Source organism: Postia placenta (genome assembly GCF_002117355.1).
Source record: "Postia placenta MAD-698-R-SB12 unplaced genomic scaffold POSPLAscaffold_6, whole genome shotgun sequence".
Classification (NCBI taxonomy): Eukaryota; Fungi; Basidiomycota; class Agaricomycetes; order Polyporales; family Adustoporiaceae; genus Rhodonia; species Rhodonia placenta.
The window spans coordinates 855054-881549 of NW_020169837.1; the positions used below are offsets into that span (position 1 = coordinate 855054).

The window sequence follows — 26496 nt, forward strand, 5'->3', positions numbered from 1 at the left end:
CGACTCGGTCAGGGACCCATATCGGTATACCCTTCACCTTATCACCTTTCTCGCCGCTGCATGCGACTCTTAGCGTCCTCGACCACCATTCCTAGCTACTGAGGACTTCATAGCCTCCAACCTCCAGCCACGGACTGAAGCCTTCCTCGTGCTGGACATGCTTGCGATGGCGACTACTGCTTTCTCCCGATTCGCAGCTCCAACCAACTCGAATGATCCTGTCTTCGTGATTGTAATCGTCGAGGACTCGCGACTCATGGCCAGTAAATGGGAGGATATCCGTAACCACTACCTACTTGCGCTGCTGGAGAGCCTGAGAGAGGCCGACTTGACCGTCCCGGTTTGTGTCGCTCGTCGGATCTATTTTTTCCCTAATATCTCTGCTATTTGTATAGATGCGTGTCTGGTGGCTCACGAGCTCTCCAGCGTTCTCGGCGTTGAGCACTACCGTCCACGACGTCAGCCAATGTGCCAGCATACCCGACCTTAACCTCGGGCAGCAGTCTGACATAGCAATATCCACATCTACTATTCGCCGTGCCACGAATGTGAGAGACACAATCAAACAGTCTCTACGTCTTTGCTGACTTCGCACTCGCACAGATTTTCTCAAGCTCCAGCAGACAGAAGAGCGGACACCAGCACTTGATAGTAGTCGCTGCGTTACCTCTCCTGGGAGGCGGCGACGGTCCCAGCCCAATGCAGAGTGGCATCGATCCGTGGATCGGGATCTCCTTGGCATTATGTCAGGTGCGCGCCGGCGTCGAGCTCTGTGACCGCTCTAACGACGGCGGAATATTTGGCCCACGCAGGAGAAGCTGCGTCTTCACCTCATTTTGGGACCAGCACACGAAGCGAAGGCCTTCCATGAATTATTTCATCGCGCTGTGAGTTGTCCTCGCCGAACTGCGGTCAGCACCATGCTGATCACATCCACCTGCCAGCGCTATTGTCAGAGCCTTGCGGAAGTCCCACCCTGGTTCCACGTCGACACGTCTCGCTTTACTGTCCTGCTATCGGGCACATTGTGTGACGGGAGTCAAGGTCGGTTAGCCACAATGACACTTTAGCCATATTCTCACTGTTCGCCCATAGCCTCAAGCCCGGAAATATTGGGCAACCCTCTGTGTCCCAGCACGCCCACCACTCCGAATTCCATGTCTCTGCCACCTTCACCGACGCATCAGAGCAGACCTACATCCAGCCGGCGCTCATCTTTATCGTCAACAATCGCGCCACGCATCGATGCCCACGACAGCGCAGCTCTCAGGTCCAGTAATGACACCCTCGGCCTAGTGAGCTATCTACAGCGCATGCATGGCTTGACAAAGAAACGTAGCTACGGCGTCAAGGCGGCTAAGCGCCAACCGCCAGCAGACCTACGACTATCGTCGGCACGCCCTATACTGCCTCGTCTAGACCTTCCTGCCTCGCCATACGCTTCAGAGACATCGCCGACGTATGACGGCTCGAGCACCATCGCCTCGGACTCTATGCATGATGTTTCATCTTCCCGCTCTAGTATGTCACCAACAGACCGTCGGGCCCGAAGCCGAGGTCCCTGGCTCCCAACTACACCAGGACACGCAAATGGCTCTGCGAGCTCGCCCCCAGATTCTACCACAGCCGCTCTGCTCAGCTTGCAAGCAATGACACCAAGACTGACGGAGTTTCACACCATGGAATGGTCGGCGAGAGGCTCGACGGCAGACCGCAAGCATGGCACTCGCGCAGCTGCTCGAGGCGCAGAGCTCATGCAGGCTCTAGCATACCACCATGCAACCGCAAGGACGCCTGCTCTATCCCATGGACAGCAATTTTATGACCAATCTTCGGCGATGCTAAGAGGTGCTACTCACCTGCCCTCAGTCCCGGATGCCAATTACAACCTCGAGGGCATGTCTCCGCCGTCGGGGATGTCATCCCTGCCACGCGGCAGCGTCTCATATGACAACACGCCCCTGGGCAGTCAGACCTCGACTCCTCTTCCTTCACCTAGCCTGACGGCACCGGGGAGCCCTACTAATAGTTTCGAAGACCAGCCGTTCATTGTGACGCCGGAGTACGAGGCGTTCGTCGCTGCAAGATTCGAGGAAGTGCTGCGCTCGGGCGCGATCCAGGCGTCCATGACCCCTGAAATGTCTGCAGCCGTTCCTGGCCAGCCATCATATGAGGCTGCTTCTCCGACCGCGCAGGAGCATGGGTTTTCCTATTCACTCCAACAGCCGATGCATTCGGGTCTTAACTACCCGGAGGCAGGCTATGTCTCCCACCAGCATGACGAATTGACGTTAGGTTTTCAGAACTCTGGACCGCATTGGGACGGCGGTCAAAGTTACGTACAGCAGGTCCCCGAGTACGGAGCTCTCCATGCTGGCCAATGGTATCCGTCATAATAACGCCCTCTCCTCATCCCCTCGTCTTATTTATTGCCGTGTCTGGCTCCCCATTACCAGTGTGTGTATATTATTGTTTTATGAAGGGATGTACGGGGACTATTCTAGGCGATTCACGGTGCGATACCCCTTCAATTGCTTGTATATCCTTTCAGCGGTCAATTATCCCACATTGCGCGAGAACCTGAGACACATACTAAACTTAATGTATTTTTACGCACATCGTCTTCGTGAAATAGCACTTCTACTTGAGAATTTGGTTCATATCGACTATTGAACACTTGTTGCACTCTTCGCATCTGGCGGCCGATGATGAGACATGTTCTCGGCGTATACATCCCTGCAGAGGCCTGGCCTTACGGAATAGAAATCAAATAGCTGTCCTTCCCGGAGCTTTATTGCGCCGCCCTTCCGTCAGATCGTGGAGAGAACACATTTACAAGCATCCACCCTTCGGGGCCTCGGGTCCAGACAGATGGCATGTCAAATTGGACGTAGCATAAGCTTATGCAGCGCGCGAAGTGCCAATTTGACACCAGTTGGGATTTGAGAGCATGCCCTCGCGTAATATTGAGAGCGCCGACATTCGTCGTGGCTGTGATGCAGGAACAACCAACGGCAGCGCCAGAATTGCGAACATTCCAATTGTGTACCAACCATCCAACTGAGCGTTCACCGCCCACTTAGAAAACACAGCCTGTGTCATAGATCCTTATTCATATCCGCAAATTGAGGTACATACGCTGAAGCCGCTGTGGAAAATGTATATGCGCAGGTCATGCCGAAGCCTTCTTGTCGCCTCGTTCTCGCTTCTTCGACTTCTCACGCTTCCTTCCACTTTGGCCCTGCAACACATCAGTCCCATCAGCAGCCGAAACGACCTCCTGGTTGTCATCCGGTTGCTCCAGGGCCTTTTTCCTGTGCTTTTTCTTCGACTTCTCTTTCTTCGACGTCCCAGGATCGGCGTCCATGTCGGCCGCAGTCTCACTTGCTGGACGGAGTGTCTCATCGCTCCTCTCCTGCGTTTTCTTCTTGCGCTTCTCCTTCAAGCGCCTTTCTTTTGATCCCTCATCTATGTCCTGGTTGTCCGCTTCATCGGCCGCAGCAGAGGGGTTCGTACCTGCAGCCGCAAATATCGGCAGGCCCATCATGGTATTTGCCTTCGATGACCCTAGACCACCTCTTGGTCGATCACCATCATCATCCGCATCAGTGGTCGTCTGGTGGAGCTTTGACGCGCCCAGACCTACTTTGGGGCGGTCATCATAGTCGTTGATTTCAGGCGAAGAAGGTGAGGGGGCAGCAGTCGAAGATGAAGCACCGCTGCTCTTGGCAGCAAGCTTCTCGCGGAAGTAATCCATGACGCTCTTGGTCGAGGTAGTCAAGTCCTGCAGCTTGAGATCCGAGGACGACGACGCGTCTGCAACGGGTGTATCGACAGCTGACAGTATGGGGGTCGAGGTAGACGGGGGTGTCGTAGTAGATGAGGCAACCCCAAGGATTTCGGAGATAGCGGTAGCTGATTTCGACGCGAGGCCCTTCGATGCAATATGTCGTGCACGGTGTGCGCGGTGTCTAAGGAACTATGTGTTAGCATGTACTATCATTCACGAACGGGAAGTGCCACGACATTTATCTGTCACGAATAGGACGTGCAAGACTATGCACGCATCTCCTGAAGAACATTGAGGCCAGGAACAATTGAAAGATGTACTTACGGACGGGGCACTACAAGTGGTGCCACTGCAGGTGTCGCGACGACATCATGGAGACCATCCTGAGAGGGTCTTTTGCTTCGGGCAGGCAACTCTTCGCCTTGACCGGAGGACATAGCTTTGGTCTTCTTCTTTTCCTTCCTCCTCTCCTCCCCATTTGGCTCACCATCATCAGTCGTCTTCGACTTCTTCCGCTTTTTCTTCCCCTTCTCAGTCTCTTCCTCGTCTACAGCGTCCCTGTCCTTACCATGTTTCCTCTTCCTTCTCTTAAGCTTGTCGCCATCATCTTCGTCAGAGGCCTTGGACGGCGGAACCGCGTCGTCTTCCGCGGGTTCCGTAGTCGAGCTTGGTCGAATAAACCCGTCCACCTTTATGGCCTCCGAGCTATCCTCGTTTCCCATACTATCGTTCAGCCTGCGCAGCAAGTTTTCGAAGTCGCGGCCCTGCTTCCAGGCGGTCCCGTCCTCGCTATTTCTATGGTCGGCCCCAATGCCAAGCATGTCTAGCTTCTGGTGGACGGATATGTGTGTCGTGCGACCCTCACCTGAGGGACCTAGGCCAACGGACGAGTCCCATCCGAACTTCTGCAGGTAGGAGGTGCCGAATTTACTGGCATCTTCAGCGGGACGCGATCAGCTTTCACATGCCACTCTGCAACCTTGGTCTTGATATACGCACCATTTGCCCAAGACAAGTTCCTAGGGTCGTTTGGGATGCGTTGTTTGATCTTTCTGCCAGAGAGACCCATCGAGTACTTGACCAATAGACGGACAATACCAACCCCAGCGGGGTCACCGACGAAGAAACTAGGATGGACTGCCTGAGCGGCCTGTGTTGGAAGTGAAGTTGGAATGATCGGTCAAATTGACGGGTAAGTCAGGGAATAGCCGATAACCCCAAATATGGATCTAGTAAATCATTGATCGCATCAAATTCTCCCAATCCTCGATTCCTTCTCGATCCAACCAGATCCATCATCCAGCCTGAGCCGCTGGACCTTGAACGTTTGAACCATTGGATCATAGAGGTGCGAGCTTCATAAATATATCACCAGCTTCTACGGACCCTGCCACTAATTTATTATCTGTGGCCCGAGCCATGCCCACTTCGCACTTAAGTCTCATTCCTCGAAACAACGCTAAGATGCAACAGTCGGCGGCGGCGGGCGAGTTTTTTTTTGTTTTAGTGTACCAACAGCTCTCCGCCGAATACAATTCCGCTGCATCAAGTGGTTCATACCATACTGTTACTACGTGGGGCTTCGCGTCTTCAGCTAGGTGTGCCTCCGGACAAGACACCCAACTTGAATGGCTTGACAACAGCGCTCTTTACAGCCATGATTTTGTCAGGGGTCCGTCCACATGACATGTCGTCCTAACCGAACACCGCGGGGCAGGTCCGTCTTGGCCATCCTGTCAGACTTACGCCGGCGGAATTCATACCCATAGGCCTCTACCTCCCAGAGTGTGACAATGTGATAACCCCCTGCCATTGTACGGTTTCAGGCGAATGAGGATGAAAGCTCTCAAAATCGCGTGCTTACTGATATCTCTCCTTAACGAGAGCTGCAGCATAGCTCATGTCCGTTTTGATCAGCTGTGATGCGCCTGGCTAGGTACGATGCACAAAGGATACCGTGAGCAGAGTCAGAGTGATACAAGGGAAACACTATGTCCTGTTTGGAGATCTCCTGCGGTATTCCAGCTATCGATTGCAGGCGCCGTTTCCGGCCCTCTTTCTCTTGATCAACAGATACAACGCATTATGAACAGCACGTGTATTCAGTATAATATAAGTATATGCGTCTATGGAAACAGAACGTCGATGTGGTCAATGGCTTGTGCGGGTGTGCGGGTATACGGCTACACGCTGCTGATTATAATGTACAAACCTCGAGTATGTCTACAATGCGCCTCCAGCTCCTTCATCCTTCGATACCTTTCTACCGCCTAAACGTGCCCATCCGCTCGATGGGTCGTGTGGTCCGTCTGCGTGGCGTGGGGGAATTCGACGGAGAGCGTACTTGCGAGCCTGTTGGAGTGGTGCTCCGTGGCACAGATACCGGCGTCGCGCCATAAGGTAAAACCACCCGACGATGAGGTGAAGGGACTGGCGAAGCTACACCTGCCTCACCGACCTTTCGCTTTTTAGAATCGTACTTCTCCTCCCAGTCTTTGGGCGCGTAGTGTGGGCGACCAACAGCGTCGCCCTCGTCCATGCCAGGCACGTCGGGAGGTACGAAAATTTCGTGCTCTTGCTTGTCGTCCTTCAAAGGCGGGACAAAGTCTAGACGCATATGCTCCCGGTAAGACGCAGTCGGTCTAACCAGATTACAGACTTGGTACGGAGACGGGCCACTGGGGCGTGTCTTGTAGGCATTCATTGCCTGCCAATCCTCCGCGGTCCAGTTGTGCACAGCTTCTTCTTGGGTAACCAGGCCACTGTCCAACAATCGCCATAAAGTCTTCCCCGAGAGGTTCATGGGGTTTTTGTTGCTTGGGTTCCTTCGGATGTGGACGTCATGTCGCACAAGCGCTTGTATGGGGTAGTCCCACATTTCCGGATCACGAGGATCTGAGGGAATCACCTCAGCGCCATAGTCGCGCACCTTAATTCCTTCTGCCTCAAGTATCAGGGGCAGCAAGGCCTGGTCGAACTCCTTCTTAACTCCCTCGATGACGATTTCTGTGCCGGTGGGTGATGGGGGCGCTAAATCGGAAGGCGAAGGATCGAGCATATAAACTTCCTCTGCAGTGGCGCAAATGATGGGGGATAGCAGGGGGATAGGCTGAGAATCGGGGGATTGCATCATTGGCAATATGGGTGCACTGAGATGGATGTGGATGGAGGTGTCGCTGCGTTGACGCTTAAAAGGGCTCGATGAAGTGGCTCTTTGAGGCGCAGCAACTCGCGTGGCACAGATTTCTTCCGATCTGTCAGCATTGATATCCGTAGGTGGCGGGAAGTGATTTTGATTAAGGGCCGGAAGGGCAGCAAGGGGACGCGACTGCGACATCGCCGGTGCCGAGATCAGGCAGCCATACAACGGCGCATAAACGTGTTCGGAGTGACCGGATAAATTTCTGTTCCGCCCCTACAATTATTTCTGGTGGGGGGAACAAAAACGAAGCGGGTCCGAGCTCGAGGGTTTAAACGTTTAGGTGTGGCGGAAGGCGCCACGCGCTAACTTCTCGGTCTTTGTCCAAATCAGTACTTATCTGCATTCTAATTCGGTATTATTATCTTGTTGACTCGTATTAGCTTGTAAAGCGACAATTCCAAATATTGTCCGTCTTCTAATATCGTGATAGACCATGTCAGGAAGAGCAATCTCTTTGCTGCATTCGGGCGATAGGATAGGCGAAGGCGAGTGCGACCTTGTTCTGGACTTCCTGCCACCGAATCTTGCTACCTTGGCATTCGAACAAGTGCGTCAGGAAGTCCGATGGCACACGATGTCGCACAGAGGTAAGCAATCGCGAGATACTTTGCAGAACGTGGTCCGAATCCAGTACATTAGGTGGTGAGGTTCCACGACTTGTCGCCGTCCAAGGTCAGGTCGATGACGATGGCAGGTCAGTTGCAGTTGACGCGTGTCCGTCAGTTCATGAATAAAGCTCAGTTCATAGCTATCCCATCTATCGCCATCCTGCAGACGAGTCACCCCCTCTTCTATCGTTCTCTCCCGTAGTTGAGCGTATCCGGCAGCACGTACAGGATGTGCTGCAACAGCCCGTCAATCATGTCCTCATCCAGCACTACCGGAGCGGCGCCGACTTCATTTCGGAGCATTCTGACAAGACGATCGACGTGGTGCGTGGCTCGCGTATCGTCAACGTAAGCCTCGGTGCGCAGCGCACGATGACCCTGCGAACAAAGAAGGACAATCTGTACTCGGATAATAAGAGTCGTGCTGTGCAGCGCATCCCACTACCCCACAACTCGATGTTCGTGATGGGACTCAACACAAACATGTGCTGGTTACACGCGATTCGTCACGATAAACGACCTCAGCAAGAGAAGACGGAAGCAGAGCGTTTCGCAAATGGAGAACGCATCAGCCTGACGTTCCGCCACATCGGCACGTTTCTGACACCTGGGGAAAAGCTGATCTATGGGCAGGGTGCAAGGGGAAAGACTCGGAGCGAGGCGCACCCCGTCGTTCTTGGTGGCGTTGAGGCACAGAAGCTTCTCGAGGCGTTTGGGCTGGAAAATCATTCAAGTGACTTCGATTGGGGAACTACGTATAGCGAAGGCTCTGATGTGCTGCATTTCAAGTTGCTTGAGGATTCTTGCAATCACAACGGATGAGACAGAATGTTACAACAATAGCCTTACAACGCGAATACTTGAGTCTAAGACTTCTCTAACCCGTTTCGCACTATCCGAAATTGTACGATGCTGATAACCGTTGCAGATGCGGTACGGGGTTCCCGCGTAGTCAACCGATCGCGGCGGCTTAAATCGAGGCGCGACTTGTCACGTCCACATGATCTGTGACGAGCGCGTGTCGACCGTAGCGACATGGCCTGGGGGGTAACAAGTTCAGTATCCCGATAGCGCACCTTAGACGTGCTCCGATAGTCACATCTAGCATAGAGAGCAGTAAATGGGCGATGAAAATTCTTATGACGGCTGTATCGTACAAGTATAATACTTGTATGGTACAGCCAAAAACAGGACTGGCGTAAGGCATTAAGGTGTCGCACTAGTACGGGTCGTTGGTGATGGATGAGGGTGATCGGATGGTCTACGAGGAGCAGGATAGCGCAGGTCAATAGTAGGTATAAACACAGGTGAATAACTCAAAGCAATCCGTCCTGAGATAGAGAAAAAACGTCCGAGGAAGACTGGCTTTACCAGATCAATGACCGAATCATGCAGGACGCCATGTACCGCCCGGGTACTGTTCCATGCCACCCCAGCTGGAAGGTGTCCGTCCAGAGCTGTCAGTCGTATCCTGAATCGTCGTTGGCGACGTAACATATGATTGATTCGCCGTGGATATGTCAGGGCGACTCTCGCCCTCGGCCGTAGTTAGGCGCCTGACGATAGGTACACCCAACCGCTCAGTGTGAGCACTCAGTTCCAATGTTTGCTCGGATGGCGCACTGGTCGACAGCGTAGACGGCGCTGTCCGTAGCTGCTGAGGGCTGTCACCTTGCTGAGACTCGGACCCCGAGCCTGAACTAGGATCGGATGGCGGGAGCGGCACGTCTGCACCCTGTGGTACGTCACGCGCCGGAGCTTCGTCTCCTCGCCACTGCTCCCTAAGAGGGTGGCCGAATGTGTGATTCTCCGGACTGCTGAGCACAGCGTCCGACGCGGAAGACTCAAAGGGCGAGTCGGATAATCGCACCATAGAGTTCGCACGAGATCGCACCAAGTCGATGGAAGACCGTGATGCGGCTCCGATGGCCTCAATGAGCGATTGTGCGCGTGAACGTGCCGAATCTGAGCGCGATGTGCCAGAGTTGGTGCGCGATCTCGAATGCGAGCGTGAACCTGTACCCGAACGGGAGCGCGAGCCAGTTGAACGATGGTGCGAGATCCCGCTTCCTCTTCGCCGCAGGTTGGCTCGCGATGCTCGAGGACTCGGCCCTGCAGACAGCAGGCCGACACTATCGTGCTGCTCCGCCTCCTCAATTGAGCCCTCTGCCTCAGGCACGTCCATTAGCGACTCATCGTGCATCATCTCGCTATCCGAATCGAATTGCGATCGCGGAATTTGTCCGAACGTCATCGATGTATCCGCCAACACGCTTTCTGTGCGTGTGCGTGCACGAGGCCGGCCACTAGCAGTGGCTGCAGGAGTGGGCGAACCTGGAGAGGATGGCATGACGGGCACAGTTCCTGCCCTCGCTCTCCGTTGCACTTGAGGGTGCCGTGGGGGCATTGGGATCACACTGCCGCTGAAGCTGGAACCCAACGGGCTTGATGTGTTCGAGGCGCCATTTGATAAAGGTGAGTCCGAAGACTCTCTGTTGCCAGTGGACTGCGTGGACCTGGATATCCGGGTGGAACGCGACTGGGTGGACTGCGACTGCGTCGAATGTGACTGCCTCGAGTATGGTGTTGACTGTGTCTGTGGTGTCATATGCGATGCAGATGATGCACTGCCGCGTGTCGGCCGTCGGAACTGGAAGGGATATCGAGAGACGACAGGTCTCCCTAGACTGGACATAGAGCCTGAAGTCCGTCTATCTGATGGTCCTTCGCTCTCTTCAACCTCTTCCTCCTCTCCTTCCTCCTCCTCCTCCTCCTCCTCATCTTCCTCATCGCCACCTTCTGCCTCTTCTCCAGCGCTGTGGATGGGCACTTCCCTCTCCTCTTCCGTGTGTGGTGACGGCGGGAACGGTACGCTCTCCTCAGAAGAGACCTGTGCTGGATACCCTGCAAACGGATAGGAGAGCAATGGACCAGTCGGGGCAACTGACTGCTTCTCCTTGGCACGAACAGCGACGGGGGGTGGCAAGATCGTTGAAAGCTCCGGTGCCGACGTGCTAGCTACATCCTTCTCTCCCTCCATTTCTCCTTCCTCAGGTGGTACAGGGCTCTCAAACAGCTCTCCTGACAAGACGCCCCGTCTTGCTGGCTGGTTCCCAGATGGCAGACCCACAGCGGCGAACACTCGCTCAATACCCTCAAATGGCACCGAGGCTTCACGATCGTCTCCTTTCGTAGCACCAGGAACAGGACGAGGAGGTTTCGCGATTAAGCAAAAGTCATGAGCGTCTTTGACACGCAGGAGCGTGCACTCTCTCCAGGACCAAGGCAGAGCATCTGTGGTCGACAAGTTATCGCTGACAACCGAGATAGCCTTCTCTGCGTCCTCTTCCTCCCAGCGGAATCGTGGTCCACAGATACCCGCGCAGCCGTGCCCGCTGAGAATCCAGAGGCCGACCCTGAAGAGCAGACGGGTCAGCAATTGGAAATAACACAAAATGCAACACAGGTGTCTTCCAATAACACCGATACGCACAGACTCAACAAGAGAACGAGAACACGCCATGCCGTCCATGCAGCATTGGCAACGAGCACACCGCGGGCGTAGTTCGTCAGTGTCCCGTCCGATGCGCGGAAGAACGTCCCACTTCGTTGGCTGATGCCTGCATCGATAAGAGCGATCTCGCCTGGCTGCGGTATCCAAAACGCCAGGAGAAGTGCCAGAGAAAGCGCCGCACGCGGCAGAAGGAGAGCCACTGTAGGCCAGTTTTGCGAGTAGAAATATGCGGTTTCGGCAAGACCATCGCGGAGGGCGCCATGTTCGCCGGAGAAAGCAGAGGTGCGAATATGATACATGAAGCAGAAGTTAGTGTAGGAGGTCATGGAGACGAGATTGAAGCCAGGTGAGGACAGGTACAGGGGGAACATTAATGGTCGTTCTGGAACGTGATACTTGTCAACGGGCAAGACCTGGACAGCAGGAACGATGCTGCACTTACTGACTCTCCAACGGCGCCAGAAGGAATATACCAGCTCATATACAATAAAGACTACAAAGATCCAGACAGCCCAACAAGCAATATAAGCAGCAGCGCCCAGAGCCCAATTCTTCCCGGAGCCAGGCACGCCAGGCGCTTCGGGATTCGGGTACTTAGCCAACCTATGGTAATATCAGCAAACGTACAGGACTGTCCATCGACATACTCACAGGATCAATATAAATACAGCGTTGAAGTCGAAAAACGTCTGTAGCGGAATATGCGCGAAAACGAACAGAGGGAACAGGTAGAAGAGGAGCCGCGCTTTCCAGGTCGGGTTTCGCAGCATCTCCAGATGCAGACCGGAATCGCGAAATTTAGGCCGTGGGAGCTGGGAAGCAAATGCGGATCCGAGGAGCGTAGGCGTCATGCCAGCACTCGTTGCGCGGGACCATACGCGCGCATGCGACGGCGCAGAGAACACACGCGACTGCTCTGTAGGTTCGCGCCGTGCACGCGGATCTTTCTCCCCCTGAGAGGAGCCCTGAAGGCTGACGATACGCACCGATCGTGGAGTCGCCTTCCGTCCGCCCACGAACGGCTCACTGCTAGGGCCCGGCTCGCTGTACATGCCCACGACCGACGACTGCAGCGTCGACCGCGGGGCTGGGGGTGGCGGACGCTTCGGCAGCCAAGACGGGTACCCCTCAGAGCTTGAGGACACCCCCTGTGGAGATTGTGGTGGTGATGGACGCGCTGAACCTAGGGTGGGCCCCTCGTGTTGGTCGCCCGCGCTGTCCTGATCGGAGGGCTCTCGAGAGCTGGTTCGAGTAGTGCTGGATTTTGGCGACGGATCTGCCGACGACGGAGTAGCCGAATCGTACTGTCGTGACATGTTCGTGTATTAGGCAGAAAATTCATGCAAGTTGAGTAGAGTATCCAAGACTTGAGAATATCCGTACGCGAGGCGACTAGATGAGGTCTCCCAGATGACAACGCGGGCGCGGCGCGGCGTACTGGGCGCAAGCTCTGAGGCACTGTCGCTGCAGAGGCCTTGAACGCGAGAGCCTCGTGTACAATGACGATGAGCAGCCTCGTGGGGGCGAGCGAGCGGAGGAAAAACGCGCGCGGGCGGCCTCAGGATCAACAACTCACCAAATAAAGTACAAGTGCTAATAGCCGCTGATCTCCGGCAACACCCGCCTAAATATTGCTTCCGTGAGACTTCGAGTTCTGGTTCAAATGTCAAGTTGCAGGAACGAGGGCGGCCAGTAGAGAATGCCGGCGGTGACGGTAATGAATGTGGGTATCTAGTGGCCGAATTATCCGAGCTCGAGTCAGACCAGTGAAAGACAGTCTTCAAGATGGTGGTTGCAAGCAAAGGTGAGGAATCTAATCGAATCCGTGTCCCCGCGTTGCTATGTCAATAATAACGCTCGCAGTCGGCGTTCCCAAGCATGTACAAGGTTGAGCAAACCCGCTGGCCATTTCTGCCTTGTTTAGTTGTTCGACGTCCATCCTTCATCGATCATTGATGCTACGATGCAGGAAGCATCTGCCACATGGTCGAAGCTGTTCCACGAGGATGCCGGTCAGTATCTAGGCCGACGCCGCATCTCCTCGTCCCACTCAGTCTTCGATCTATTTCTAATACCCCGTTGATAGGTTTGTAAGACCCTCGTAGTCGTGGTCACTAGGAATACGGTGAGCTTGCACGCGAGATGCGTTGCCTACCACAGATATGGAATCCTTCGGGGAAGCCTGCGATCTTTCGCGTCGCATCCGCCTACGTCAAGGTGCGTATGATTTGATTTTTTGAAAAATCCCCTTTACCTTACCTAGACCATGGGAAGGCCAGCCGTGTCTGCTAAGATGCCTTCCGGTTGCCGTCTGAATGCGCTGAGTTATTTCAAGGACGAGAACTCGCGAAAATCGCGATACCTCTAGCCAATGGACGTACTCTTGCCTATTCCCGACTGTTCTGATAAAGTTTCTGAGCGCCCTTACAGCCGTATTCAAGCACCATCATCTAGACGGTGTAACTAAAATAATGCCGACGGCCTCCTGAAACTAATCTTCAATACAGGGTATAACGTTGTATGCGCTTGCCTACTTTTTCATCATGAGCATGGCATACCCCCTTCTGCCGAGCGGCAGGCCTGGGTCGGTGGTGTTGTATGTGCTGGGATCAATGGCGGTTCACTAGGTGAGAGTGCCCACCCAGATAGTCGAAGGGACAAACATCCGTGCAGGAAATGTCGACTGAAATAACGCTCGCTCACTCTCCCTCAATTAATTACAGAGTATCATGACTTACCGTAGATTCCAGAAATGCTCTGAAACTTCCTCGTGGCCTAGTCCTCGTAAATACTCAAAGATAACGTAAGGATCTTGTACACTCACCTTCCCCACCGTAATTATGAGGCTTTCTCACCTATCACGGATCAAGGTTGGAAAGCTATTGACCTGGTGTCACGCAGCGCATGTGTTGAGTGTACTTGCAGCCCTGAACACCATGCCCCTATATATGCTGCGGGGTTTAGGGCTCGGAAGTTGCCTTGCTTCATTGCACGTCATGCTTCTCGATTCGACAGCTTTAGGTGTGAATAAAATCAACAATAATAAAGGAAGTACCTCTGACAAATGGCGGGACCTGGTGGTGTATGGCTTATGCTTCGCGAACGAATTGGATGGCGGCGTATTTGTTGTGTATACTCTTGGACAAGCAAAATATAACGTGATCAAGCCTCGTACGGCTATGGTAGCTTTGGCTTCAGCATATAAGCTTCCGAAAAATGAAATTAGGCATCTAGAACTAAATGAGAACCCCAGCAAAATGACAATAGAGGACGAACCTCGTTCTGCGAAGTCGGGATTTTCCAAGTATGGAAACTTCAAGCGCGCGTCCCGCCCTATTACGTAATCAAATATCGAACCTCGCGGGTGGTCACGGCTAAGCGACTTACACCTTATTCTCGACTTGGTACCCGGAACACATCTACCATCCCGTTCAGTCAATTGTCGCATGGTTCATCGCCCGGCGGACTCTAGGCTACTCACAAACCTCTTGTCCCACGAGAGAGACTACTCGAAACACCTTTTCCATCTACTCGAGCACTCTCAGGTCTCCCTAGCTTCGTTCTCGGCCTATGCAGCGGCATCATCTCCTCAGCTCTCTCATGCTATCATAGCAGTCGCAGGCTCACTTGCGGGCGCTGACGATGCGCTGCGCAAGTATGCTGCGTCGTTGGAGGCGTGGCAAAGTCATCTCAAGGCGCTGAAGGACTTGGAAGACGAGGTGGGGAACATTGTGCGTGATCGCGAGATACTGTGAGTGCCCTTTTATTATGGCTTTGCTACGGCTGCATTCCCTGCTGTCGCGTTCCCTGCGTATCATGACTTAAGATGCGCTTCCCTGCTATGGAGTAACGCCTGGTTGACCTGTGATTCGACCTGTAACGTGTTTATGGGTTGGACCGCCACATTACTGGTTTCACAAGCCTAGATCTGTCTAGAGCATGCCTCTCCGTCAAGGATGTCCGACTTGATCTAGTGCGAAAGTATTCCGACGTATGTCCTCTACCGATGGCATACGACTGCATGCTTCGAATTGCACATTGTCGGTGGGTACGACAAGAGGTCCGTGGTTCTGCGCAGATAATACAGGTGTGTCTGCGCAATCTTTATTCGAGACAGTGTCATGCCAGAGACTGTTGCTTGTACATATGGCAGATACTGGTTGGCAGAAGAATAGGTACTGTAACGGGATGGCAGGTTCTCATATTTGAATTGTTTTCTAGCGAAATGGCGCAATACGTTTCGGTACCTTCACCCTTCCCGCCACCCCTCCAGCAGGGTGCCCAAAGTATTCGCGCTCCGTAATGCTAGATAGACCGTCAGCAGTGCAGTCCCTGTCTATGGGGGCCCGCTCTGCATAAAGCACCATCGCAGCTTAATGATATCTGACGAGAGCGAATACTGCCTCGTCTGAGGCCCGCGTATCACCGCATTGACTAGATATCCTGCCACCCCATGTCGTCTGGCTGAAATGTCAGCACTCCCGATAAGCTGCCGCCTCTTTATGGGCAACGCATATCACACCCTGCAGCCCCCGTTGGTGACCCTTCTTACGAAGTCTGACCACCTCAGCATTTCTTCGCAGTGTAACGCGTCTCCTTAAGGCGTCCAAACAACAAAAGCCGAGCCGAGATTCCCTCATTGCGTCCTCTGGGTCGACCTCCTCTCTCAGCTTTGTCAAGCCTGAAATATCGATCGGGCCAAAGCTGTCTGCCGCGCAAACCGAGCTGCAAGCATGCGAAGCACATCTTGCGATGAAGGAGCGTCAGCTAGAGAGTCTTCGGACGACCGCGATACAAAGTGGACTCTACGCGCGGTGCAAGGCCATGGTCGAGTGCGGCTGGGCGTGGGGCGAGATGGGTAAGGAGGGATTGCGAGTGTTAGAGATCATTGGATCGGAGGCTGAGCCGCAGAACTCAAATGGTACGTGCGTCCAGTTTGTGCACGTCCGTCATATGCGGGAGCATGTACATTGGCGACTTTGAGGCGGACGTTTGAACTCCGTGCTGTTTGGATGCTGATCATGAGCGATCGTCTCGTTCAGGCACGCACCCCTACACAATGTCGCCGCAGCTGAAACCGTTCCCCGGCTCCGGCAACCACTCCGACTCTGGGCATGCACACTCTGACCTGTCTTCCATAGCGCCTTCGCAGTCCGCGTCGCAGATTACCCTACCGGTGTCTGCTTCAGATGGGACGGACCACAACAACACGGAAGCATGGAGGATGAACACTGCTTCGGCACCAGTGCAATTCCCCAACTACACGCTGGACATCCCGCCTGCACACGCAGTCTCGGAGCACATCGCTCTCAACGGTGGCCCACGCGCGCACTGGCGCATTTCTGAAGTGGAAGAGCCTGATGAGGAGGGAGGCGGAAGCAGTGCTGAGGAAGAGGACGAGACCAGGCCTGTTGAAATGCACGAAAACGAGCGGTTCGGAACCAAGGGAAAGTGGCGTGGCAAGGCTCCCGCAAGCGGCGCGGCTGAGGCGCCGAAGACATTCTCCATACGCGCGCGAACTGGATCGGTCGATAGCGGGCCGCGCCATGTGCGTTTCCCCACAGCGCCTTCGCTGGCAGACCCACCGTCCTCGCAGAGCAGCAAGAAGGAGCGACACAGAAGTGGGTCGGGGTCGTTTTTCCAGAGGGGTATTGCCGCACTGTTCCACAAGGACAAGGGCAAGCACGAGGCTGCAACAGAAGGGCGCACATCGCCTACGGCAAGCAGATCTGGGTCTCGATGGCATACGAGGACGGACAAGCATCTGGCTCGTACACGGCGCGGAGGCGATAGCTCGGACGACGAGGGCGGTGCGCATTCTCAGCAAATCTCTACATGGTCGCCGGCGTTCACGCGGAGTACGGACACTCAAAGTTCACGTGCAAATTCCCTTGTGCCATCGATGTCGATTTCCGCTTCTGCTTCGTCGGCAAGCGCGACGCAACGCCTGAAGAAGCGGACGAAGCGGAACTCGACGCAGGCTCGCCCCGTTACTCGCACAGAAACGGAAGCGAACAAAGGTTGGGTCAGTGATAGCGCGATGACGCCTTTCGGCGATCTCAAGGGAAAGAAGAAGGCAGCCGAGAGGCAGAGAAGCGATCAGTCCGTAGAAACCATCAAGGCGGCGACGAGGAATGCAGATGTGTCAAATGCAACTAAGAACTCGTCGGCGGCATCGACAAGCACGAGATCCTCCAATATGACACTACCTAGCTCCCTCAGTGGCCATACGTCCCTCTCGCGCAATTCTTCTCTGTCCAGACAGTCTGCCGCCTCCACACCTACCCAGCCGCTGATGCGTTCCCCAACGTCTGCGTCTGCATCTTCAAGCCAGCAGCAGACCACACCGCCCGCGCACAGGCGAACCGCGTCGATCGAGATCAGCGATCCGGCGTCCAAGCCCAGCCCGCCTCCTCCCGCGAAGGGGCACAAGCGCGGAAACTCTGTGTCGTCACCCCACCGGTCGGGCCTGACGCGCGATACCGACGTACCGAGTCTCATGAGCATCGTGGAGGGCGTTGCGAAAGAGAACCGCCAGGCGTGGGCAAAGCAGGACCCCAACCGCTTGCTAGTGCTGCCAAAAGCCCCGCCGCCGGTAAACGTCAGCGCGGATACCGAGGATGTACACAAGCTGCCAGCCAGTGCGGGGGCAGGGCCGTCCACACAGAGCATGCTAGGTGTAAGCAGATCGCCTTCACGGAACCATGTACAGATGTCGGCGTCGGCGTCAGCCCCTACATTGCCCCTCTCGACAAGCAGACCTTTTGCGAAAACGCCCTTGCGCTCTGCACTGAGGAATAGCCGCACGCCGTCGCCAAACCCTCCTGTGCCTTCTGGTCCTCCACCTATCGACCCTGTGGTAGATGCTGGCGCGGGGCCGAGTCGGCATGGCCTCCATTCGCTGGCTAATGTAACAATGAAAGGAGACGTTGCGGACACTGCGTCCATCTCATCGTACGAGACGGGTCATGAAAATTTCGCAGAAGAATCTGATTCTATGGCTGCTCCACCGCCTCCACCGCACGACGAGAAACCACTCACCACCTCGGGAAGCGATATGTCGAACTCGACTGCGTCAACCGCGGGACCTGCCCGGAGAAAGAGCGTCAGAATGTCCCTTCCGCCGACCTTCTCCGCCACACCACCTGCGATTGACGACGACGAGGATGCGCGGGGTAGGCATCACCCATGGTCGCCGTCGACCAAGGCTCCTACTGTGGGACCTGGTGGCTGGACCAGCCGGCATGAACGTCGTGGAACGGGAGACCTCTGGGTGGACTCGAGTGATGACGACGATGAGGAATACCGCACGGCGAAACATCTATTGTCCCGGGTGACGAAAGGTACCCGTTCTTAACTTTTTCGACTCAGTTTTATCTCTGGACAGTCTCGGTACACACCTGTATGGCTCAGGATCCCTCTCTTTTCTCTTGGATACGCTTGTATTATTTTATCATACATACCCCTGTACCATAAAAATCACGTATTTCTCTATTGTACTTCGTTCATAGTTTAAATTAATCCTCGGACGAGTAGATCCATTGTACGGTCTGTGTACTGTTGCCCCGAGGACTGTGCGATCTTTTTCCTTAGTTGAGTGCTGTTGCCTTCAGGAATTTCGTTTTTGGATGAAGCTGTGGACATGGAACACACAAACGAGCCAACGTAGTGGCGTGGTCTCGGGGACGTACTTAGGAAAGCGAACGGATATGACAGTCCACAGGCAACAAATTGTGAAGTACGTTGAACTTGACCATTGTTGACTCGGATGTCCCTAGCTTGCCTCTCAGTGGCGCCGCAGTTTCGCGGTATGCATACTAAGAAACGCGTTATTGTGACATTAAGCAGCGATCTCGTCTCGTCTCCGTCCAGTGTTATTTCCTGACCTTGAATGCACAGAGGATAGGCTCGGAATGTGTCCCACGCGGCAATCGCCGGTTGGTATAAGATATGACGCAAATGCGTTCCTCGCCTCCGCCAAGTTGAATTGCGCGAGGCCCTGATCAACATTTAGAATTCACAGGAAGAAAAGTGTGCTCATTGAGTGTACATGATGCGTATGTGATTAGAGCAGTACGATCAAATCAACCGGCGTACGAGTATTACGTAACAATAGACGCTCGCGGTAGGCTTTGACCACTCGCCGCAACAGTGGTCATTTGGAACGCGCCATCTTGACTCCTACCTTCACGAATTCCTGCGAATTAAATCCACGCTATGTCTGACGCCGAACAACCAGCGCACACGCAAGACGTTGAGCCTAAAGCCGAGGAGGCCAACGCGCCCATTAACATCAAGGTTAGGACTCTGGTGTATCTTCTGGCTCAGGTAGCTGATATCTGGCTTGATTGCGTCGCAATCCAGGTGACCACACAGACGGGCGAGGAAGTTTTCTTCAAGATCAAGCGGAACACGAAGCTCAGCAAGCTCCAAGGAGCGTATGCTGCGAAAGTTGGAAAGGATGTGAATAGTATCCGGTACGTCGTCTTGCCATTACGGTGTCGAGTGTGGCGACCCTGCAACCGCCGCATATCGGTGGCACAAGGGAGTGATTCGCCACCGAACTCCCTTCATACCGCATCAACGCGCTCCTCGTTTCACTAACTTTACGATATACAGATTTCTGTATGATGGTACAAGAATAAATGACGACGATACACCCGCGTCGCTGGATATGGAAGACAACGGTGCGTGCTCCTACCTTAATTCCAGAGCCTGATGCTCATCGTATCCCGCCTCAGACACGATCGATGTAATGGTGGAACGTAAGTCACATGTTTGCTCGTTCCCCGGGCCATTTCGACGAGAGTATTGCCACTTACCGTTGATCTATAGAGGTCGGAGGCTTAGCGTGACATCGGCATCGTTCTCGATCTCTCGCGTATCTCTGTATTATCACTTGTCTTTTCGTGGCCGTCTTCTCGGTTTGTTCCATGCATATAATATCATTGTAGCCCTTTGACCGTTTCACTGGTCGGTGTGGGCCGAGAAACCGTGATTAATCCAGCAGAACTTCAGCCATGCCGATAAGGTCGAATTTGCTATTTGACTGAGGGTCTTTCTAGATATTCCATCGTCTGTTCTCATCTGTTTGATCATAGCGGATTGCCTCTGCAGCGAGATGAGGGAGGGAACCCCCTAGTGAGTCATATAACGCGACGACCATGTCGAATTAACACAATCGTGAATGTCAATGATTTCTTCATGCGGTTTTCGGGCTGATCCTCTACATTGTTCTCGTGGTTGGCAGGTGCAGTCATGATCGCGAATGCCACCACGAACCAACAGAGGTTGGATACGCGGGGCCTCGAGCACCTGTGGCTGCATTCGCGGCAAGACTGCGAAGATGCTCGCTGATTGACTACGAATGCAGTTATTCTTCTGACCACTGTTCTGATCAAAGCGACTCTGCCACCGATGAGAAATCCGCATCATGTGGTAGCATACCAGTAATGAACGCAATGATGACGTTCGTATCAAAGCTAGCTCGAGGCATAGCCTTGATGGTGAATACTATCCTTGGGTCATCCATTGATTTATTGTCAGATCGGATGCAAACTCAACGAGCGATAATGGTAGGGGACCGGGCGCCCTGAGGATACATTACGCCAGTTGCAACCACAATTCTGGCTAGAATTCCGCATGCCCACCCGAATTGTATGTCACAAAATTCTCAGAACACGCAAGCCCGTAGCGCCACCATGAATGGCTTGACTGCCGCTGTGGTAGAACACTGGTCTCATTGATATTAATTTATTCAGCATCAGGGACCATCCACTTACTGCTTGCCTGCAATAGAGAACTAGTGACAAACATTAGCAGGATTGTGCGCGAATACAGCGTGAACACGTAAGAGATAGCACAGTGAGAAAGTAGAGGGGGTACGGCCACGAATCTCAAGTAGTTCGCCAGCGGACTGAATATGGGATTTTGCCCTGGTTGATTTGTCGACCCAGATATGATATCGTTTTTGAAAGCGGCGCAGTTGAGGCATAATGCAATGGAGACTTTTGCATAACTTTGGACCTTTTACAAGCTAAAGTTGGTAGCCATGAGACTTGAACTCTTGAGCATACACTGCGCGGACTCGCGCTCACGTGATCGCGTTTCATCTCAGTGCGCACCAAATTCAGGCAGAGTTGTAGTCCCGGATCGGAGGTCAGCTGGGAAGCTCCAGTTATGTAAATAATCAGCTAGAAAGTAGGAGAAAAGACAAGAGAGTTAGTAGACCTCTACAGTAGCATGGGCAACATGGCTGAAAGCAGTCACGGTAGCGCTCGCTATTTTGTGAATTCAGGATTACAACAATGCACTGTGCAGCATCACAGTACTTAGAACCATCAACTCTTATGATGGTCAACGCTCAGAAGCCGAGGCAGCCATCTTGCAATAGCAATATTCATAGTCAACGAAACCTCACACAAACGGCACACATCAAGATCGCATCCAAATCATGTCATCGATGTTGTCGTAAGGAAATTACATGCTGTAGAATACACCGATCCTGTTTTCCCAAAGTGAAACGAGTCGTCACGCTTAGTACATATCCCAGTCACGGGCTGCGAGGTACTCCCGCGCCTCGAAGTCGTCGTGTAAAGCACGACGTGACTTCGGCACCGTGAATTTAGGCCCAACCTCGTGGTTCAGCGATTCAAGCGCTGTCTTATACTCCTCGAGCGTCATCTCGTGAGCAGGCTCAATCGACCAGTGATCATCGTGGTCGTTGACAGCAGTCAACGAACCAAGGTTGGCAGACGCAGGAAGCTTGTAGATATTCTTCTTGCCCTTATATGCGCTGAGGTCTGAGAACGTCGAGATACCACCGTTACCTGAGCGCAGTCAGAGAACTGACCCAGCTAACAAACACCCCTTCGACTTACCAGGCTTGACCTTGCCATCCTCGACTGGAATGTCCTTGTCGCGAACTTTGTCGAACTGCGCACTAGTACCGCTGCCGCTGCGGTACAAGTCAGGCCGCGAGGCACGCGCACTAAAAGTAGCAACAGTCAATACTGTTGCAACTTAACAAAGGGACATAAGCGCACAACAAGTAGTCGATGTACTCGCGGGCCTCAAGGTCCGAATATCCACGCCTCTTTGGGGCGACGTATTTCTGCGCCTTGCCGTTGAGAGCGGTCAAAGCCGACTTGTATTCCTCCTCGGTGATTTCAGTCGAAGGCTGAATAGACCAGTGCTTGTCGTGGTCATTGACAGCCTTGAGATGTGAACCTAAGTCCGCCGACGCCGGAAGGGCCCAGATGTTCTTCTGGCCCTTCAACTGACCAAGGTCAGAGAACGTCGAGATACCGCCCGTACCTGCCAATTGTGTCAATAGGCATACAAAAAAGAGTGTATCTATGCGCATACCAGGCTTGTATTTCCCATCCACCGGCTTGATATCATTGGGGCGAATGTTGTCGAACTTCGGCCCACCCGCATTTCCGCTTCGGTACAGTTCAGGGCGACCTGCACGAGCACTTTGGATGGGGAAGGGACGATTAGTATTCAGCTGCATCGACGATGATAATGAACATACAAGAGGCTGTCATAGTCACTGTAGCCAAACGGCGCAGCAAGAACAGACTGGCAGGCAGCAAGGCCAAGGAAAAGAATGTACGAGTAGGCGTGCATCGTGTTAATCGTAAGGTGATTTGGAACTTAGATTGAAATTGGGATCGTGAAGGAAAAACAGGAAAGGCTGAAAATAGGTCAGTAATGGCAAAAGCAAAGCAGATGTTGAAGACTCACTGTCCGGCACCGAAGAAATGAAAAGGATGCGAGAGAGATGACCGCACAGCGATGCTGTTCCCTGTCGATGCCCTGCTTCTTTTATCCTCTGTGAGGCGCATCGGGTAGAAAACCACCCGACATACTCCGTAATTGCATAAAACTTTACCACAATCCGAAACGCGTTGCCATCGCGTGCGTTCCTGTCAGTGACCAACAGCACATCGCATAGCAGCGTCAAACACCGCTAATGTTATGGGCCTCGTGCTGCCCCGAGTTTCATCTCGCTCTAAGACCCTGGAGAAGCGGTGATAGTGATGACCCAGCCGGAAGAACTTCCATGATGGAGATGCAGGTACCACCAAGAAACATGATTGGGAGATACAAGCATGGCTGGATGCTCCCAACCAGCGCAATGTGTTCTTTTTGACAACAGTGAAGAATCCTAAGGGCGAGTGCAGTGGCTTGCGTCGAGCGATGGAAAGCGCGCTGGCCGGGCCTGAGGCACGCCCAGGTGATATTCGCCATCTACTCGACATGGCATCTCCCATGAATTGCGCAGAAAATGATGCTGATCCATGATACACGGCATGATCCGCACCCAACACTGCATTTACGTCTCATTCTGATGTGGCAGAAAAATTGTAGTGCTTTAGCTTCCAGGGGTTGATCAACGATCTGCATGTGGCTGTATCCAGACGCCACTGTATTCGAGTTGATGGTTAGATCATTTTCATAACAATAGGGGCGTTCACAGTACGGATTCCAGCGCGGATTCGAGCAGATTCAAGCTCGGATTCCGCGCTGGATTCCGCGCCTCGGTCGATGACCGAGCGTATGCGGCATTGTCCGCGCACTGCCCAAAGGCTTACATAATCAATATATATGTCCCGCTTTTAGATATTATTGCTGTCAATGACCCTTCATGCGCAATTAGTGTTGTGTTGGGAACACATATATTAGAGAACGATTTTTTTTCTTGGTTCATGTAGTCAACTCATACACTAGTACAAGCTAATCGGGACAGTCGCTGATGAATACACGGAGACTGAAGTATCTCCCTATGACGGAGATTGAAGTGTCTCCGGCATGGGGAGATACTTCAGTCTCCGTGTATTCATCAGCGGCTGTCCCAGCTAATCGCTAAATCATTTCCTAATCACCTCAGAGTCTCATATAGAGCTGTAGCATTGTCCATATTTTATGCGTACTGCACAACCTGAAATACCATTAGACTAGCGGTTGAAGTTCGCCATGTCATTGTCAGTGGCTGCCACTCGGCCGCCGGAGTTGGAACTACCAAAAGTGCTCCGCGAACGAACGAAGAACTGAGCAACCCTAACACCTCTGAAAGCAGGCGGTAATTGATAATATGCTCAAACCGTACTGTGAACAGCTCTAATTTCATCCTTGACGTTTCGCATTCACCTTCGCTCTTTACGAGCACAATGTCTGACCTGCAAAAGTCTGGTCGGGTTCAGCTTGTTCTGAGTGGCATTTATACGCTAGTACCACTCCCGGATATCGCATCAGTCCGTCGAGATGCCGCTCGCGGTGGGTTTTCCTCATGGGCGCATCGGTGCCCATCTGACTTATTCAAACTCTTCTCAAGTTGCTTTCTTAACGAGGCCTGAGGGAAGGAATGATAGAGAGATTATAGTCATAAAAGACTCTCGCACTGGCAACCTGATGACGAACCTTCCCAAGTCCGCTCAATATCATGCCATGCTGCAGAATCTCTTCACATACAGTTTCTTCGTACATACTGATGATGGTACATGATACGCCTTCAATTTTTCCACGATACTCAGACGCACAATTTACAGTCCCCGAGGATCTGCTGGGAAATTGCATCTGGGCTCTGGAAATGTTCATACGGGAGTTGAACGAGTGCACTGCGGAGCAGCTACGTGCTATTGGTCATATTACTCGTAACACCCCAGATCATAATTTGGGCTCGGCGATGGAATCGCTTGTACGTCTCCGACTAGACCATTGCTCATGCTGAATTGACAGTGGATTGTATTGGCAGCGCTTGAACACGAAGTTGAAAGTAGCAGTGCACTTGCTGTAAGCTGAAAGATTATATGAACGAGGTTATGGGAGTCTAACTATATACACCCTGCAGAAAGCCAGCAATAGACAGACCTGTCGACGCTGCTGTATATCTCGTGGAAGTGATTGACTTCGTCAAGAGGACATCTCACGGCGCAGATCCCTTTGTGAAACAAAGGTGTGTACTTCGACGAGCGAGGTGGGTTCCATGACTGATGCGCAACAGGGAGATCTTTCTAATTTTCGCGGGAGCCCTCGTCCGCAGCGGTACCAATGACAAAGATGCACAGGCGATCCTCGAGCGCCTCGCACAAATCAACGACGCGTCTATGGCTGGCCTCAAAGCCCTCGTGACGACCAAAGTCTACCTTGCGCGAGTCTTACGCCGTCGTGAAAAGACAAAAGCTGCAGAGAAGCAGTGAGTGTTATTGTTGAGCTTGCCGTTCAGCCTCCAGTGATATGACGTCTTCATAGCGAGGAATGGCTGACAAAGTGGTTTCGCAAAAATCCTCACCTTATTTCTGAACACGCTCTGCGATTGTTATTACTTCCTCCAGGCGAGACAGGAGGTAGTCCGGTGCTCGATGCATTGGGCGGGCCATCGTGGCTGGACAGTCGCCAACACACAGACAAGACTGACCTCCGCCTTGCGAAACAGTGCAGACAATGCGGTGCTTGTGAACCGATGACTAAGTTGGCCGTTTGTAGCAAATGCAAGAAGTTTTACTACTGGTATGTGTCTCTTCAATCTATGATTAATAAGCGTTCAACTCTCTTCCAGTTCTCGAGATTGCCAAAAAGCGAACTGGCAGTATCACAAGTACGTAACATCTCTATTTGACTGTGAATGACAGTTGAGTCTGCTCTCGTTGTCAGGAACGGGTGTCAGTGAGTAGATGCACACGAACTGTCTGATGACGCTCTTCGTTTATCGCCAATCCTTACAGGGACTACGCCCTGCTCAACGAGCAGCTTGCAGCGCTTTCAATGACCGACTCTTCTGCAGCCCAGAAACAAAAGGACTTCCATGGGTGGCTTGATGTCGTAGATCATTGGCCGTACGTCAGCGCGCTCAGTTTGCATCGCGACCAGAAGCGCGGCAGGAAGCATATGATTTTCGAGGAAGTTGCGTACACCCCAAAAGCCGGCACAGAAGCACGGGACAAGTTTCGCGTCGTGCGCTGTGGCGTATTCCGCATGACAGACGTCTACAGTGAGATTGAACGCAAGATGTGCCTGGATCCTGGTGAAGGTCCCAAATTCTGCAAAGACCTCTTGGACGAGATGGATGCCAGTAGCAATGCATGCGGGAGAGTCCCGTTCCTTGTAATGGTGTATGGTGAAGGTGCGGGACCGCGGTTGGGTAATGGTAAGTCGGATTGATTTTGGTGTGCATGCAGGTAACTTCAGGGTTGGCTTATTGCAGATGGGATTGGCCAAGGTCTGCTGCACTCAAGACCGTATGATCCCGAATGGCGCAAAGCAATGAATCCGGATCTTCCGCCAGCACAGATTCAAGTAGCCGCCGGTACGATCAAAGACAGCGAACACGATGTTTAAGGGGTCCGCCGGCTGCTGCAATGAGATGGCCGCAAGTAGT

At 53.1% G+C, this 26496-nt stretch overlaps 9 protein-coding genes across 9 annotated transcripts; 6 read left to right on the forward strand and 3 right to left on the reverse strand.

The window, feature by feature from the left end:
- Nucleotides 1–166: 166 nt before the first annotated feature.
- On the forward strand, nucleotides 167–2669 carry POSPLADRAFT_1065866 (hypothetical protein; the record flags this gene model as incomplete). The annotated part of the gene is made up of 7 exons (XM_024482004.1): nucleotides 167–340; nucleotides 396–548; nucleotides 604–750; nucleotides 813–887; nucleotides 945–1044; nucleotides 1537–2238; nucleotides 2296–2669. The coding sequence occupies 7 exons, from the start codon at nucleotides 167–169 to the stop codon at nucleotides 2394–2396; spliced, it is 1452 nt and encodes a 483-aa protein (XP_024339518.1). The 3' UTR covers nucleotides 2397–2669.
- A 503-nt stretch (nucleotides 2670–3172) lies between these two features.
- Nucleotides 3173–7127, reverse strand: POSPLADRAFT_1046131 (hypothetical protein; the record flags this gene model as incomplete). The annotated part of the gene is made up of 6 exons (XM_024478953.1): nucleotides 3173–3971; nucleotides 4115–4727; nucleotides 4790–4940; nucleotides 5303–5330; nucleotides 5655–5722; nucleotides 6249–7127. The coding sequence occupies 6 exons, from the start codon at nucleotides 7125–7127 to the stop codon at nucleotides 3173–3175; spliced, it is 2538 nt and encodes an 845-aa protein (XP_024339519.1).
- Nucleotides 7128–7425: 298 nt separating this feature from the next.
- POSPLADRAFT_1056091 (hypothetical protein) lies at nucleotides 7426–8422 on the forward strand (the record flags this gene model as incomplete). The annotated part of the gene is made up of 3 exons (XM_024480733.1): nucleotides 7426–7579; nucleotides 7632–7686; nucleotides 7741–8422. 3 exons carry the CDS (start codon nucleotides 7426–7428, stop codon nucleotides 8420–8422), a joined length of 891 nt encoding a protein of 296 aa, XP_024339520.1.
- A 285-nt stretch (nucleotides 8423–8707) lies between these two features.
- POSPLADRAFT_1065868 (hypothetical protein) lies at nucleotides 8708–12456 on the reverse strand (the record flags this gene model as incomplete). The annotated part of the gene is made up of 6 exons (XM_024482005.1): nucleotides 8708–10116; nucleotides 10171–11016; nucleotides 11094–11496; nucleotides 11557–11717; nucleotides 11766–12297; nucleotides 12420–12456. The coding sequence occupies 6 exons, from the start codon at nucleotides 12454–12456 to the stop codon at nucleotides 8988–8990; spliced, it is 3108 nt and encodes a 1035-aa protein (XP_024339521.1). The 3' UTR covers nucleotides 8708–8987.
- Nucleotides 12457–13013: 557 nt separating this feature from the next.
- On the forward strand, nucleotides 13014–13974 carry POSPLADRAFT_1065869 (hypothetical protein). The gene is made up of 4 exons (XM_024482006.1): nucleotides 13014–13126; nucleotides 13201–13331; nucleotides 13389–13741; nucleotides 13838–13974. The coding sequence occupies exons 1-3, from the start codon at nucleotides 13070–13072 to the stop codon at nucleotides 13480–13482; spliced, it is 282 nt and encodes a 93-aa protein (XP_024339522.1). The 5' UTR covers nucleotides 13014–13069; the 3' UTR covers nucleotides 13483–13741; nucleotides 13838–13974.
- A 136-nt stretch (nucleotides 13975–14110) lies between these two features.
- On the forward strand, nucleotides 14111–18803 carry POSPLADRAFT_1065870 (hypothetical protein; the record flags this gene model as incomplete). Its single annotated transcript, XM_024482007.1, has 6 exons — nucleotides 14111–14454; nucleotides 14587–14865; nucleotides 15097–15178; nucleotides 15336–15400; nucleotides 15698–16035; nucleotides 16157–18803. The coding sequence occupies 6 exons, from the start codon at nucleotides 14111–14113 to the stop codon at nucleotides 18469–18471; spliced, it is 3423 nt and encodes a 1140-aa protein (XP_024339523.1). The 3' UTR covers nucleotides 18472–18803.
- A 484-nt stretch (nucleotides 18804–19287) lies between these two features.
- On the forward strand, nucleotides 19288–20084 carry POSPLADRAFT_1180820 (hypothetical protein). The gene is made up of 5 exons (XM_024488787.1): nucleotides 19288–19412; nucleotides 19479–19591; nucleotides 19734–19801; nucleotides 19856–19879; nucleotides 19950–20084. The coding sequence occupies exons 1-5, from the start codon at nucleotides 19332–19334 to the stop codon at nucleotides 19967–19969; spliced, it is 306 nt and encodes a 101-aa protein (XP_024339524.1). The 5' UTR covers nucleotides 19288–19331; the 3' UTR covers nucleotides 19970–20084.
- A 2020-nt stretch (nucleotides 20085–22104) lies between these two features.
- On the reverse strand, nucleotides 22105–22745 carry POSPLADRAFT_1141206 (hypothetical protein; the record flags this gene model as incomplete). The annotated part of the gene is made up of 3 exons (XM_024485271.1): nucleotides 22105–22430; nucleotides 22482–22591; nucleotides 22651–22745. 3 exons carry the CDS (start codon nucleotides 22743–22745, stop codon nucleotides 22105–22107), a joined length of 531 nt encoding a protein of 176 aa, XP_024339525.1.
- Nucleotides 22746–24708: 1963 nt separating this feature from the next.
- Nucleotides 24709–25792, forward strand: POSPLADRAFT_1046138 (hypothetical protein; the record flags this gene model as incomplete). Its single annotated transcript, XM_024478954.1, has 7 exons — nucleotides 24709–24816; nucleotides 24874–24911; nucleotides 24970–25074; nucleotides 25123–25314; nucleotides 25371–25596; nucleotides 25678–25716; nucleotides 25751–25792. The coding sequence occupies 7 exons, from the start codon at nucleotides 24709–24711 to the stop codon at nucleotides 25790–25792; spliced, it is 750 nt and encodes a 249-aa protein (XP_024339526.1).
- Between the last annotated feature and the right edge of the window lie 704 nt (nucleotides 25793–26496).